Source organism: Mirounga angustirostris, unplaced genomic scaffold (assembly GCF_029215605.1).
Source record: "Mirounga angustirostris isolate CCGP_5_RB_7025 unplaced genomic scaffold, mMirAng1.0.hap1 SCAF_9, whole genome shotgun sequence".
NCBI lineage: Eukaryota > Metazoa > Chordata > Mammalia > Carnivora > Phocidae > Mirounga > Mirounga angustirostris.
The window spans coordinates 116,539,707-116,553,042 of NW_026991717.1; the positions used below are offsets into that span (position 1 = coordinate 116,539,707).

The 13,336-nt window shown below is 42.4% G+C and overlaps 1 protein-coding gene and 1 non-coding gene across 3 annotated transcripts; one reads left to right on the forward strand and one right to left on the reverse strand.

Annotated features, from left to right (window-relative positions):
- The first annotated feature begins 989 nt into the window (after positions 1-989).
- Positions 990-6,069, forward strand: ACOT4 (acyl-CoA thioesterase 4). Of its 2 annotated transcripts, none has more exons than XM_045901174.3 (3): positions 990-1,443; positions 2,367-2,569; positions 5,293-6,069. In XM_045901174.3, the coding sequence occupies exons 1-3, from the start codon at positions 990-992 to the stop codon at positions 5,896-5,898; spliced, it is 1,263 nt and encodes a 420-aa protein (XP_045757130.2). In that variant the 3' UTR covers positions 5,899-6,069. The 2 variants fall into 2 exon arrangements, with proteins under 2 accessions (XP_045757130.2, XP_054369771.2); XM_054513796.2 differs by lacking the exon at positions 5,293-6,069 and adding an exon at positions 3,746-3,990.
- Positions 5,170-5,240, reverse strand: LOC123862748 (small nucleolar RNA SNORD56). The gene has a single exon (XR_006795418.1). It is a non-coding gene; the product is annotated as a small nucleolar RNA SNORD56 (small nucleolar RNA).
- Positions 6,070-13,336: the final 7,267 nt, after the last annotated feature.

Sequence of the window (13,336 nt, forward strand, 5' to 3'; positions counted from 1 at the left end):
TTTAGTGTCTACTAAGGCTGAACATATGCATTCCTTATCATACAGCAATTCCACTCTCAGGTATATACCCCACTGAAATGCACATGTATGTTCATCAAAAAATAGGTTCTTGAATGTTCATAGCACCAAATAGTCCCAATCTGAGAACTACCAACTGTCCATTGGTAGTAAAGTTGACAAACACTTGTCCTATCACAAAATGGAACCTCTTAGAAGTGATAATAAAAGATGTACAACTACACCCAACAATAGACATGAATCTCATAAACACTGTTGAAAGCAGAAAGACACTAAAAACGACGCACCGAAGGATTCATTCCCATAAAATAACTCATTTTGTTGGAATAGGATAGAGTACCTTTGGGGACAAGGGAAATGCCTGGAGCAGGAATGAGGATGGCTGCTGGAGTGCTGGTAATGAGGGTTCTGGATTCCTGTGCTTAGTTACACAGGTATGCTATGTTCCGATTGTAAAAATTCATTGGACTGTACGCTTAGGGTTTGCACGCTTTTTGTACGTTATAATTCACTAAAAGTTAAAAAAAAAAAAAGTTACCCTTTTCCACGGAGGGCCTGGGATTCTTGGAATTCTGCCTAAACTCATTCAGTTCTGGTCTCAACACGAATCGATTACCCAACTTTCACTCCAACAACTGAGAACGGCCGGAGGGGGAGAAGCGTTTCGGAGGAGGGTTCAGCACCACACCCAGTTTTCAGGACGCTCCGTGCGCCCCCCACCCCCTACCCCCCGGGCTGGGAGAACAACCTGCTGCTGCTTTTAACTCAGGCGAGTCCCGGGTGCGCAGGCCACGGGTCTGCAGCGCCCAGACGCCTCCTGACGCGCCTCCGCCACCCACCGTTCCTGCGCCAGGGGACGCCTGACCCCGTCGGGCCTGCGAAGCGCACTCCGCCGCCTGGGCCAGACTTCGGCCGGTCGCGACCTGCGGCTTCCCTGCTCCAGGTCCAGAGGGCAGCCGCGTGCAGCCGGGATGGTGACGGTTATCCTGCAGCCCGCAGGCCGCTGCAGCTGGGACGAGCCCGTGCGCATCGCCGTGCGCGGCCTGGCCCCGCGACAGCCCGTCACGCTGCGCGCGTCCCTGCGCGACGAGAAGGGCGCGCTCTTCCGGGCCCACGCGCGGTACCAAGCCGACGCCGGCGGCCTCCTGGACCTAGCGCGCGCGCCCGCGCTGGGCGGCAGCTTCGTGGGGCTCGAGCCCATGGGGCTGCTCTGGGCCCTGGAGCCGGATAAGCCTTTTTGGCGGTTTGTGAAGCGGGACGTGCAGACGCCTTTCGCCGTGGAGCTGGAGGTGCTCGACGGCCACGAGCCGGACGCCCGGCGCGTCCTGGGCCGGGCGGTGCACGAGCGCGACTTCCTGCGGCCGGGCGTGCGGCGGGAGCCGGTGCGCGCGGGCCGGGTGCGCGCCACGCTCTTCCTGCCCCCTGGTGAGTGTGGGCTGCTGGGGGCGCGCGGCTGGGTGCCGTGGCGGCCAGTGGTTTCCGGTACTACTGCAGGCAGAGTTTAGCTCATCCGTTAGGACAGAGAAGATGACAATGACGAAGCCAGTAGCCAAACAACCAAAATGGAGTATTTTGATGTGTTGGGCTCTGTGTTACGCGTTTTGCTTGTATTATCTCATTTAATCTCCATAATATCTCAATGAGGTGAGTACTGTTATTCGGCAGGTTAAAATAAAAAGGGTCAGGATGGGTAGGTATGTGGTCCACTTTGTTTTAATAACTACTTTATAGATCTCATCAGCCCTATCAATCAAGGAAGCTGTTGCCATGTCACCCTTCTGTAGCGCCCTGGGTACACTGGGTCTCTTCTCCACTTCTTCATGCCCTTCTGTACCACAGATCACACTTTAGATTCTACTGGTTTTCTCACCTGAAGCCATCTCTGGATATTTTTCTTTCCTATCTCTAAATAGACATCTGAAATATCAAGAGACACACACACAAAGCCAAGGGTCAATGCAACACAACATAAAGCTTTATTTCAAGATTCTTAATTTTATGTCCAATCCCCTAACAGAACACTATGAATGAACACTGTCTAAAACATGAAATTCCTCCTTTCATGATGTAGTCAGTAATGAAAGACTTTGTTACTCAAGTTAGCCCTTGATAACTAAAGATTCTTAGAACCTTGTAGATAATTTATAGAATCATATGGAGGATAAACTCATTAATGAGAAGGTACCTTGTAGATTTTCCTTACAAGGTATTTGTATTCCTTTTGCATAATAACTCAGCGAGCTGTGTTTTTTTCTCTTTGATTCATAGGAACCCACTAAAGAGATCTCTAAAAGGAAAGCAATTTTTTTAAATTGTATAATGCCTTTCCTTTATATTCTCTTCTTTAGGACCTGGACCTTTCCCGGGGATCATTGACATCTTTGGAATTGGAGGGGGCCTCATGGAATATCGAGCCAGCCTTTTGGCTGGTCATGGCTTTGCCACGTTGGCTCTAGCTTATTATAACTTTGAAGATCTCCCCAAGGAAATTGATGGCATACACCTGGACTACTTTGAAGAAGCCCTGTGCTACATGCTTCAACACTCCAAGGTTCTCCTAATGTCCTTTATTGTATCATTCTCTCTAGAAATACATCCAGGGAGGGTGTCACTTTGCACTCACCTGTGTCAGGTGCCCTGTTGCTGCTCAACTCTTCTTTCACAGAAATTTTTTTTGGAGACTTCCTTAGCTTTAGGTGCCTATTTACACTTTCTCTGTCAGATGACTTAGTAAGACAGGATTAATTGTAAAAATCCATGTGAAGTTTTATTTAAAGGTATTATTCAGGAATTTGCATTTGTTATGCAAAATGAGTTTCTAATTTTTAGTTTTAACATATTTTAAAAAAAGATTGATTTATTCATTAGAGAGAGAGCATGAGCAAAGGGAAGAGTCAGAGGGAGAAGGAGAAGCAGACTCCCCACTGAGCAGGGAGCCTGATCCCAGGACCCTGAGATCATTACCAGAGCTGAAGGCAGAGGCTTAACCGATGGAGCCACCCAGGCGCCCCTATATGCTTTCTTTATTTAAGTTTTTAATTTTAATTCCAGTATAGTTAACATACAGTGTTATATTTCAGGTGTACAATAAAGGGATTCAACAGCTCATCACAAGTGCATTCCTTAATCCCCATCACCTATTTAACCCATCCCCCTATCCACCTCCCCTCTGGTAACCATCAGTTTGTTCTCTGTAGTTAAGAGTCTGCTTCTTGATTTCTCTTTTTTTTTTTCCCTTTCTTTATTTGTTTTGTTTCTTAAATTCCACATATGAGTGAAATCATGGTATTTGTCTTTCTCTGACTAACTTATTTCACTTAGCCTTATACTCTCTAGTTCTATCCATCTTGTTGCAAATGGCAAGATTTCATTCTTTTTTATGGCTGAATAATATTCCATTGTGTATATATATATATATACATCACATCTTTATCCATTCATCTATTGATGCACACGTAGGCTGCTTCCATATCTTGGCTATTGTAAATAATGCTGCAATACCCATGGGGGGCATGTATCCCTTTGAATTAGTGTTTTTGTATTTTGGGATAAATACCCAGTAGTGTGATTACTGGATTGTAGGGTAGCTCTATTTTTAACTTTTTGAGGAACCTCTATACTGTTTTTCACAGTGGCTGCACCAGGTTGCATTCCCACCGACAGTACATGGGTGTTCCTTTTTCTCCACATCCTCACCAACACTTGTTTCTTGTGTTGTTGATTTTAGCCATTCTGATGGGTATGAGGCCAGTGGTTTCCGGTACTACTGCAGGCAGATAAGAGGCATCTCTTATCCTGGGACTGAGCCACCCAGGTGCCCCCCAAAAAAGTGTTTTAATAGGTAATACCTTTATTTTTTTTAAAGTAATCTCTGCCCAGTGTATCTCTTTGTAGTTTTGATTTGCATTTCCCTGATGATGAGTAATGTTGAACATTTTTTTTTTAGATTTTTTTAAAAATTTGAGAGAAAGTGCACACAAGAGTGAATATGAGCAGGGGGAGGGGCAGAGGGAGAGGGAGAAGCAGACTCCCCTCTGAGCAGGGAGCCTGATGCAGGGCTTGATCCCGGGACCCTGAGATCATGACCTGAGCCAAAATCAAGAGTTGGACACTTAACCCACTGAACCACCCAGGTGCCTTGGGTGTTGAGTTTTATAAATTCTTTCTAAATTTTGGATACTAACCCTTTATCAGATATGTGATTTGCAAATGTCTTTTTCCATTCCTTAGGTTGTCTTTTAGTTTTGTTGATTGTTTACTTTTCTGTGCAGACTCTTTCTAATTTTTTAATCTTTAATTTTCTGATATCAGTGTGTTCTTAGATTTTGATCAGAACTTGCCCACATATTTCAGAAGCTAAGAACTACTTAATTTGACTCTGAAGTCTTACTTTGTTTCTATAAAGTTAATCATTTGCCAGTATATATAGATGGGGTCTGGTGAGTCATTCACTTAGAACAGAACTTGGTTCCACAGAGTTAGATACCTTGGCACAGTGAGACTTAGATCATGTCCACCTAAATGAGGACCTGAACTTGACAGGCTCCGTGACTCAGCATTCTCTAGTGGATGATAGTCTGGAACATTTGTAATCAATACCCAGACTTGCCAGTGAGTTGACAATTCATTTGCCATGTGTTCACCCAGATATTTTTTATGTGGGAAGAAACTCCTGTCAGCTGAGGTTGATACTCTTGTGGCCAACTCACAAAGTTAGCATTTCTAGTTATGTTAAAAAAAAGTGTTTTGTTTATTTATTTATTTTTAAGATTTTGTTTATTTGACAGAGAGAGACACAGCGAGAGAGGGAACACAAGCAGGGGGAGTGGGAGAGGGAGAAGCAGGCTTCCCACGGAGCAGGGAGCCTGATGCGGGGCTCGATCCCAGGACTCTGGGATCATGACCTGAGCCGAAGGCAGACACTCAACCGACTGAGCCACCCACGTGCCCCCCAAAAAAATGTTTTAATAGGTAATACCTTTATTTTTTTTAAAGTAATCTCTGCCCAGTGTAGGGCTCGAATTCACAATCCTAAGATTGAGTCATATGTGCTACCAACTGAGCCAGCCAGGAGCCCCATTTTATTTTTTTTCTGCCAGCCTCTAAAGGCACAGCTACTTCCGAGCCCCCATCTTCCCTCTACCCTCAGCTTAACTCAGACCCAAAGTATCAACACTCACTAGGTGAATTGATGTTGATGGAAAATATTGCCATCATTGTAGAACATTTTTCTATGAGATACGTTCTTGACTCTTCTTTCTTCTTTTTTTCCAGGTAAAGGGCCCAGGCATTGGGCTTCTGGGCATTTCTTTAGGGGCTGATATTTGTCTTTCCATGGCCTCATTTTTGAAGAACATCTCAGCCACAGTTTCCATCAATGGATCTGGGTTCAGTGGAAACAGAGCCATATACTACAAGCAGACTTGCATCCCATCATTGGGCCATGATTTTAGGAGAATCAAGGTAGCTTTCTCAGGCCTCCTGGACATTGTGGATATTCGGAATGATATTGTAGGAGGACATGAGAACCCCAGCATGATTCCAATAGAGAAGGCCCAGGGGCCCATCCTCTTCATTGTTGGTCAGGATGACCATAACTGGAGGAGTGAGTTATATGCCCAAATAGCCTCCAAACGGTTACAGGCCCATGGAAAGGAAAAACCCCAGATCATCTCTTATCCTGGGACTGGGCATTTTATTGAGCCTCCTTACTTCCCCCTATGCCCAGCTTCTGTGCAGACATTAGTGAACAAACCTGTAATCTGGGGTGGGGAGCCCAGGGCTCATTCTAAGGCTCAGGAAGATGCTTGGAAACAAATTCTAACCTTTTTCTGCAAACATCTTGGAGGTACCCAGAATATAGCTTCCCCTAAATTGTAATGTGTTGGTCTGTTACTGACATGAGAAATTCGAGGTCAGATTCTGGTATTTAATAATCATATGTGAATCAGTTGTCCCCTGGATAATGTTAAATTCATGTCATGGATATTAATGATGTATTTTAGGTAACATTTTTAATACATTATGTTTTCATTAGTTTTACTAATGTAACACATGCCTATTGTAGAAGATTCAATTAGAGGTATACAACACAAAAAGTAAAAAGCATCCCCTCTGTTAAAATTTGTATTTTCTTCTAGATTTTTTTTACTTAACACTTTGAGCCATGGATGAAATTTAAAGTTGAACAAATACTAGGTCACTTTTTTTTTTTTTTTTAATCACTGTGGGAGAATTGCCATCCAATGTTTGTTACTGGTTCAAATACTGGTAGCAGGGTAGAAATTTCATTGGCCAAACCTACAGAGAGGTGTTGGTATAAGGAAGCCAGGCTGACCTTTTCCTCATGGAGATCAGAGAAGAATCCTTTGGGAGGAGGAGTTGGGGTAAAGATGGGGAGCATCTCTAGAATAGGTAAGTCTAAACTCTGTTTCAAGGATGAATGACTATGACTTATTTTCCTGCTTCCTTGGCTTTAAGAATAGACTTTGGAAAATCATAGTGTGACATTCTTAGAGGCCTCATTCCTCATTTTCTTTGAGGGCTGCAAAGCATTGCATAAGAGTATCTGAAGAGATAATAGTTGAGAATTGTTTCAAAACTGACAAAGACATCAAGCCACATATTCAAGGAGCACTATGTCTTAGCTTGGGCTGCTATAACAAAATACCATAGACTGGTTGACTGAAACAACAGACATTTATTTTTTTCTGGAGGCTGGGAAGTCCAAGATCAAGATTCCAGCAGATTTAGTTCCTGGTAATGGCCTTTTTCTGGCTTACAGATGGCTGCTTTCTCCCCATGTCCTCCTGTGGCAAAGAAAGAGAGCTCTGGTTTCTCTTCCTCTTTTTATTAGGGCACTAATTCCATCATGGGGGGCCTCACTCTCATGCCCTCATTTAAACCTAATAACATCCCCAAGGCCCCAGCTTCAAATGCCACCACATTGTGGGTTGGGATTTCAAAATAACGAATTTTGAGGTGACACATTCGGTTCATAACAACTCTAAACTTCAGACAAGTATAAACAATGCCATACTTACCACAGAAAAATCATTTGTGGCAGTTTTATAACATAGCCATAAACCTTTGACATTTCTCCCACCAAGAGGTGGGAGATCTATACTCTTCTCTCAAATCTGGATGTGCTTCTGTTTCAATCAGTTGTGTGGAGCATAACTGGTACTATGTAACTTCAGAGGCTAGATCATAAAAGGCTATGAAGATCCCACCTTTTCTGCTGGGAACACTTGCTCTTGGAGCCCTGAGCCACCTTTAGGAGTTTGACTACTTTGAGCCTGTGACAATGTTAGGAAGCCAAAAATACATGGAGAGGCCAACTGTAGACATTCCCTGTGATTGTCCCAGTGAAGCCCAGCCTTCGAGTTATTTCCACCCAGGTACCAGATATGTGAGTGAAAAACCTCCACATGATTCTAACTCCTAAGCCATTTAAAATTGAAGCCAACAAAGGCTTTGATTATCTGAAGCAGAGAAGAATTGTACCTGTCAAGCCCTGTCCAAATTGTGTATTTGTGAGCAAAATGATTATTTCATGTGACAATGTTTTGGGGTATGTTTCAGTTCGCTGTTGCTATGTAACAACTACCTCAAAAACATGGTGGCTTAAAACAGTAACCATTTGGGGTGCCTGGGTGTCTCAGTCACTTGAGCGTTTCATTCTTGATTTTGGCTCAAGTCATGATCTCAGGGTTGTGTGATCAAGCCCAATATCGGACTCTACCAAGCATGGAAACTACTTAACATTCTGTCTCCCTCTCCCTCTGCCTGTCCCCAGTGTGCTTGCATACACTCTCGAAAAAAAAAAGGGGGGGGGAAATAGTAACCATTTATTTTTCTCACTCACATGGCAGGGAGGTTGGTAGTGGCCATCATCTGGGAATTCAGACAGTCCTATGGGTTAGGAGGGTCTCCCAATATCTCTACACATGGGTTTTTTCACTGGCTACTTGGGCTTGGATCCAAGAGTGAGCATCCCAAAAGAGCAAGGCAAAATTGCATGGCATTCTTCTGACCTAGTCTTGGAAGCTACATAGCATCACTCTTGCCATACTCTAGTGGTCAAGGCAGTCCCAAAACCCCACCCAAGTTAAAGGAGAACATAGAGTCCACCTCTTAAAAGGAGAGTGGCAAGGTTCTAGAAGAATATAGGATGGGAAACATTGTAATCATTTTTTGAAAATCTGCCTTCTGTCCACAATGGTTCACATTCCTCCCATAGTTAGAATACACCCGTCCCTCTTTCAAGGCTCCTCAAAAATCTCATTCCATTCTAGTGTCATGCTCAGGCTCAAGGTCTAAGATTGCATCATCTATATCACATCTAGGTACAGATGAGGCTCCTCGGGTATAGCTCCTTAGGTATAGCTCCTTGAGTATCATTTTCAAAGTGAAAACCTGTGAACTAAAGAAACAACTACACACACACACACAGAATACAACGGTGGGATAGGTATAAGATAACTCTTACATTCTTGTTCAAAAATGGGGGAAGTGGGGGTGCCCAGGTGGCTCAGTCATTAAGTGTCTGCCTTCAGCTCAGGTCATGATCCCAGGGTCCTGGGATTGAGCCACACATCGGGCTCTCTGCTCCGCGGGAAGCCTGCTTCTCCCTCTCCCACTGCTTGTGTTCCCTCTCTTGCTGTGTCTCTGTCAAATAATAAAATCTTAAAAAAAAAAATGGGGGAGAAAAAAAAATGGGGGATATGGGAGGCACACAACAGTCACTGGCCCCTAGCAATTCTGAAATCCAGCTGAGAACATTTTGCCAATTCTGTGGTGCCCATACACTCTCTGTAAGTTGTTCTCTGTAGCTCTTGGTTCTGCCCTCGGAGTTAAAACCTTTATTTTCCATAAAAAAAAAAAAAAACTGAGTAACAACAAAACCTCCTCCGTCAGCTTCCTAGACGACAAAGATCAGGAGTCCAAAGTTCTTTTCTTCTCTGCACTCTTTCTATTTTAGTTCAAATTTGTACTGCTACCAGAACAATTCTCTTAAGAACTATGTGGGTTTTCTAAAAACCTTAGTGAGGTTCACTTTATTAGATAAAACACACCACTATAAATCTATTTGAGGCAAGAAGTTCTCTAGCTGGGGCTCCCTGTGAGTATGCGGAGGGTAATACCCTTAAGATTCTTAGAATCTATTATTTAATAGATAGGATCTGCTGGGGACACCTTAAAATCTTCAGAGGGCCTTCTCTCAGTCTGAAATGTTCTATGAAGCACTACCTCAAATCTTTCTGAGGTCTTTACAAAGTATCCCCCATAGACCCACTCTGGATTTGACTTTGGTCTGAGGTCCTGTCTTAATTAAAGACTAATTTACCATACGGGGAGGCTGGGAAAGAGAAATAGTATTATTGTCAAACTTGGCAAGTCCTGGTTCCTTCACATGTAACAGTTCATTCTTTTAATTCTTTCTCTTGCACTTTATCATAGGCAGCAGAAGCCAGATGGCACTATCAGTACTCTGCTGGGAAATCCCCTCAGCCAGATTATTGAATTCATTTAGGTATATTTTCCATTTTTCACATGACTGCCAAGTGTCAGTGTTGCCTTCAGCTTCCAGTAAGTTTTTACTGCTTTCCTTTAGGCCCTCAATAATAGCCTCCATGGGGTCCTTTAGGCTTTCACTAACAGTCTCCTTGAAGCCCTTCCAGCTTCCACCTGCCACCTAGTCCTAAAGGCAACTGTGATTCCTGTGTAAATGGGCAGGTCCAGGGATTGCTTGAGTTTTCTCATAGCATGGTATCTGACTTTCAAGAATGAATGTCCCAAGAAAGGATGGCAGAAATACATGGCATTTTTTATGACCTAGCTCTGGAAGTCACATAGCATCACTTCAACTGGACTCCACTGTTCGAGGGTAAACACAAAGACGTCAGGTGCAAGGAAAGTGGCTATAGACTCTTATCTCCTGATAAGGGAATTGCAAGATTCCTAGAAGAGCATCTGAGATGGGAGTTGTTTTTGCAGTGATCTTGGCAATCTGTCCACGGAATTGTTTGTTATGTAGGAACACTGCTGAAAAGAAAGCTAAAGATTAAAAAAACCTTACTAGCAACCACAGAAAAAAGACAACCTTCAAAGGAACAACAATAAATCTAACAACTGACTTAAAAACAGCAATAATGGAAACGGCAAACCACTGGAATGATACCTTCAAAGTGTTGACAGAAAATATGTGACAACCTAGAAGCCTATACTAGCAAAAGAGATACTTAAATATGAAAGCATTTATTTTTCATAAAGGTTATTGAAAAAAAATGAATGAAATCAGAATAAAGTCATTTTCAGAGAAAGATAAATTGAGATAATATAGCATATCTGCAATAAAGGAAAAACTAAAGAGTATTCTTCAAGCACAAGGAAAATGATTCCAGGGGAGACCACATAGATGAAGGAAGAAATGGAATATAATGAAGAGGTTAAATATGTAGAGAAATCTAAATAAAATTTTTTTAAAGATTTTATTTATTTGAGAGAGTGCACAAGTGGGAGTGGGCGGGGAGAGGGAGAAGTAGGCTCCCCACTGAGCAGGGAGCCCAACAAAGGGCTTGATCCCAGGACCCCAGGATCGTGACCTGAACCAAAGGCACTCTTAACCAACTGAGCCACCCAGGTGCCCCAATAAATATTTACAAATAATATACTATGGAGTTTAAAATACACATAGGATTAAATTGCATATGTAGGAAGGAAATGAGTGGAAATGTTATAAGATCACTGCATTTTTCACAAGGTGGTAAAAATACTAATTTTTATTTAATGTTAATAAATCAAGAGTTATTACCATAAGCTAATACAGGAGGTAAATGGAATAATTTTTATATAAAGTTTTTATTATTTAGAGAGAGAGAGCACACATGAGTGGTGGAGGGGCAGAGGGAAAAGGAGAGATTCTCAACCAGACTCCATGCTGAGCACAGAGCCCCATGCAGGGCTTGATCCCACAACCCTGAGATCATGACCTGAGCTAAAATCAAGAGTCGGCCGCTTAACCAACTGAGCCACCCAGGCCATCCTGAATAATTTTTAAAAAGCTAAAAGAAGATAAAAAATATAGAATAAGCAGGTAGAAAATAAATAATAATTTAAACTCAAACAGATAGATCAGTAATTACATTAAGTGTAAATGGACTATACATTCCAGTAAAGAACAAAATATCAGGTTGATTTTCCTAGTATGTTCAATTTTCTGCTCTAAAAAATGGGTTTAGATCATATATAGTATTGATTTCCTGTCAGAGAGTAAGAGATGGACACCTTAACCTCAAGTCAGAGTAGGTATATGTATAGGGTATAAAGTAAAGGTATAAAATAACAGAATTATGACAGTTAAACCTTGTTCTAAGAATTTGTCATCGATGAATAATGAAATAAAATCTTACTGAGGGGCGCCTGGGTGGCTCAGTTGGTTAAGCGACTGCCTTCGGCTCAGGTCATGATCCTGGAGTCCCTGGATCGAGTCCCACATCGGGCTCCCTGCTCAGCAAGGAGTCTGCTTCTCCCTCTGATCCTCCCCCATCTCGTGTTCTCTCTCTCTCTCTCTCAAATAAATAAATAAAATCTTAAAAAAAAAAAATCTTACCGAGAATTAAAGTCAGTTTAACCAATCTGTTTAAACTCTATCTCCTATGTATATTCAAAATGGATTCATATTAGGTATTAATTATATAGCATCTACTTTTTCAAGGTGAAATAAACCTGCTGAGTACCTTGTTGAAAGGAACTCCAAAAGAAACAGAAAAGCTTTTATTTTCTGTTGTTGCCTTCAGTCATTCAACTTCACTCAACAAATATTTATTGAAAGCCTGCTACGTGGGATGCAATGTTCTAAGCTCCTGGCACAGATGAACAAAGATAACAAAGTCTTTGCTGTCAAGAGCATTTATTCTAGTTGGGAAGTGAGAAAATAAAATGATAAATGCTGTGAAGAATAAAAAAAATATTAGAGCATGATGAGAGAGGTGATTTTTTTTTTTAAAGATTTTTATTTATTTATTTGACAGAGAGAGAGATAGCGAGAGCAGGAACACAAGCAGGAGGAGTGGGAGAGGGAGAAGCAGGCTCCCCGCCGAGCAGGGAGCCCGATGTGGGACTCGATCCCAGAATCTTGGGATCATGACCTGAGCCAAAGGCAGACGCCCAACGACTGAGCCACCCAGGTGCCCGAGAGAGGTGATATTTTAAATAGACTGGTGAAGGAAGTATTTGAATAGGTAGTCTTTGAGCAGAGTCCTGATTGGAGGATGAGGGAGTGGGTCAAACTTCAGGCTGAGGGAATTCAAATAGGCAATGCTTCTGAATAGTCATTTCCCCAAAGAAAATATACAAATTGCCAATAAGCACATGAGAAGATGCTCAGTATCATTAGGAAAATACAAATTAAAGCCACAATGAGGGGCGCCTGCGTGGCTCAGTTGGTTAAGTGTCCGCCTTCGCCTCAGGTTATGATCTCAGGGTCCTGGGATCGAGCCCCGCATCGGGCTCTCTGCTCAGCTGCGAGTCGGCTTCTTCCTCTCCCTCTGTGATCTCTCTGGCTCTCACTCTCTCTCAAATAAATAAATAAAATCTTTATAAAACAAAGCCACAGTGAGATACCACTTCTCACCACTAGAATTGCTATAATGAAAAAGACAGAGGGATAACTGGCTGGCTCAGTCGGTAGAGCATGTGACTCCTGATATTGGGGTTGTGAGTTTGAGCCCCATGCTGGGCGTGGAGCCTACTTAAAAAAAAAAAAAAGATAAAAACAAGTGTTGGTGAGGATGTGGAGAAACTGGGTACAGGGTTTCTTTTTGGGGTGATAAAATTGTTCTTGAATTAGTGGTGGTGGTGGTTGCACAACCTTGTGAATATACTAAAACCACTTAATTGTACACTTTAAATAAGTGAGTTGTATGGTATGTAAATTAAATCATACTACATAAAGATTTTTTTTTTTTTTAAGATTTTATTTATTTATTTGAGACAGAATGAGAGACAGAGAGCATGAGAGGGAGGAGGGTCAGAGGGAGAAGCAGACTCCCCGCCGAGCAGGGAGCCCGATGCGGGACTCGATCCCGGGACTCCAGGATCATGACCTGAGCCGAAGGCAGTTGCTTAACCGACTGAGCCACCCAGGCGCCCAAGATGTTTTTCTTTTAAGTAGAATATACTCATAAGATTTGCTTTCAGCTGAATAAAAACTTAAAGTAAATGTTTTATGTAAGATTCAAAAATTGGTAAAAGTAAAAAATATATTGTTTAAAGATACAAACATGGGGCACCTGGGTGGCTTAGTTGGTTAAGT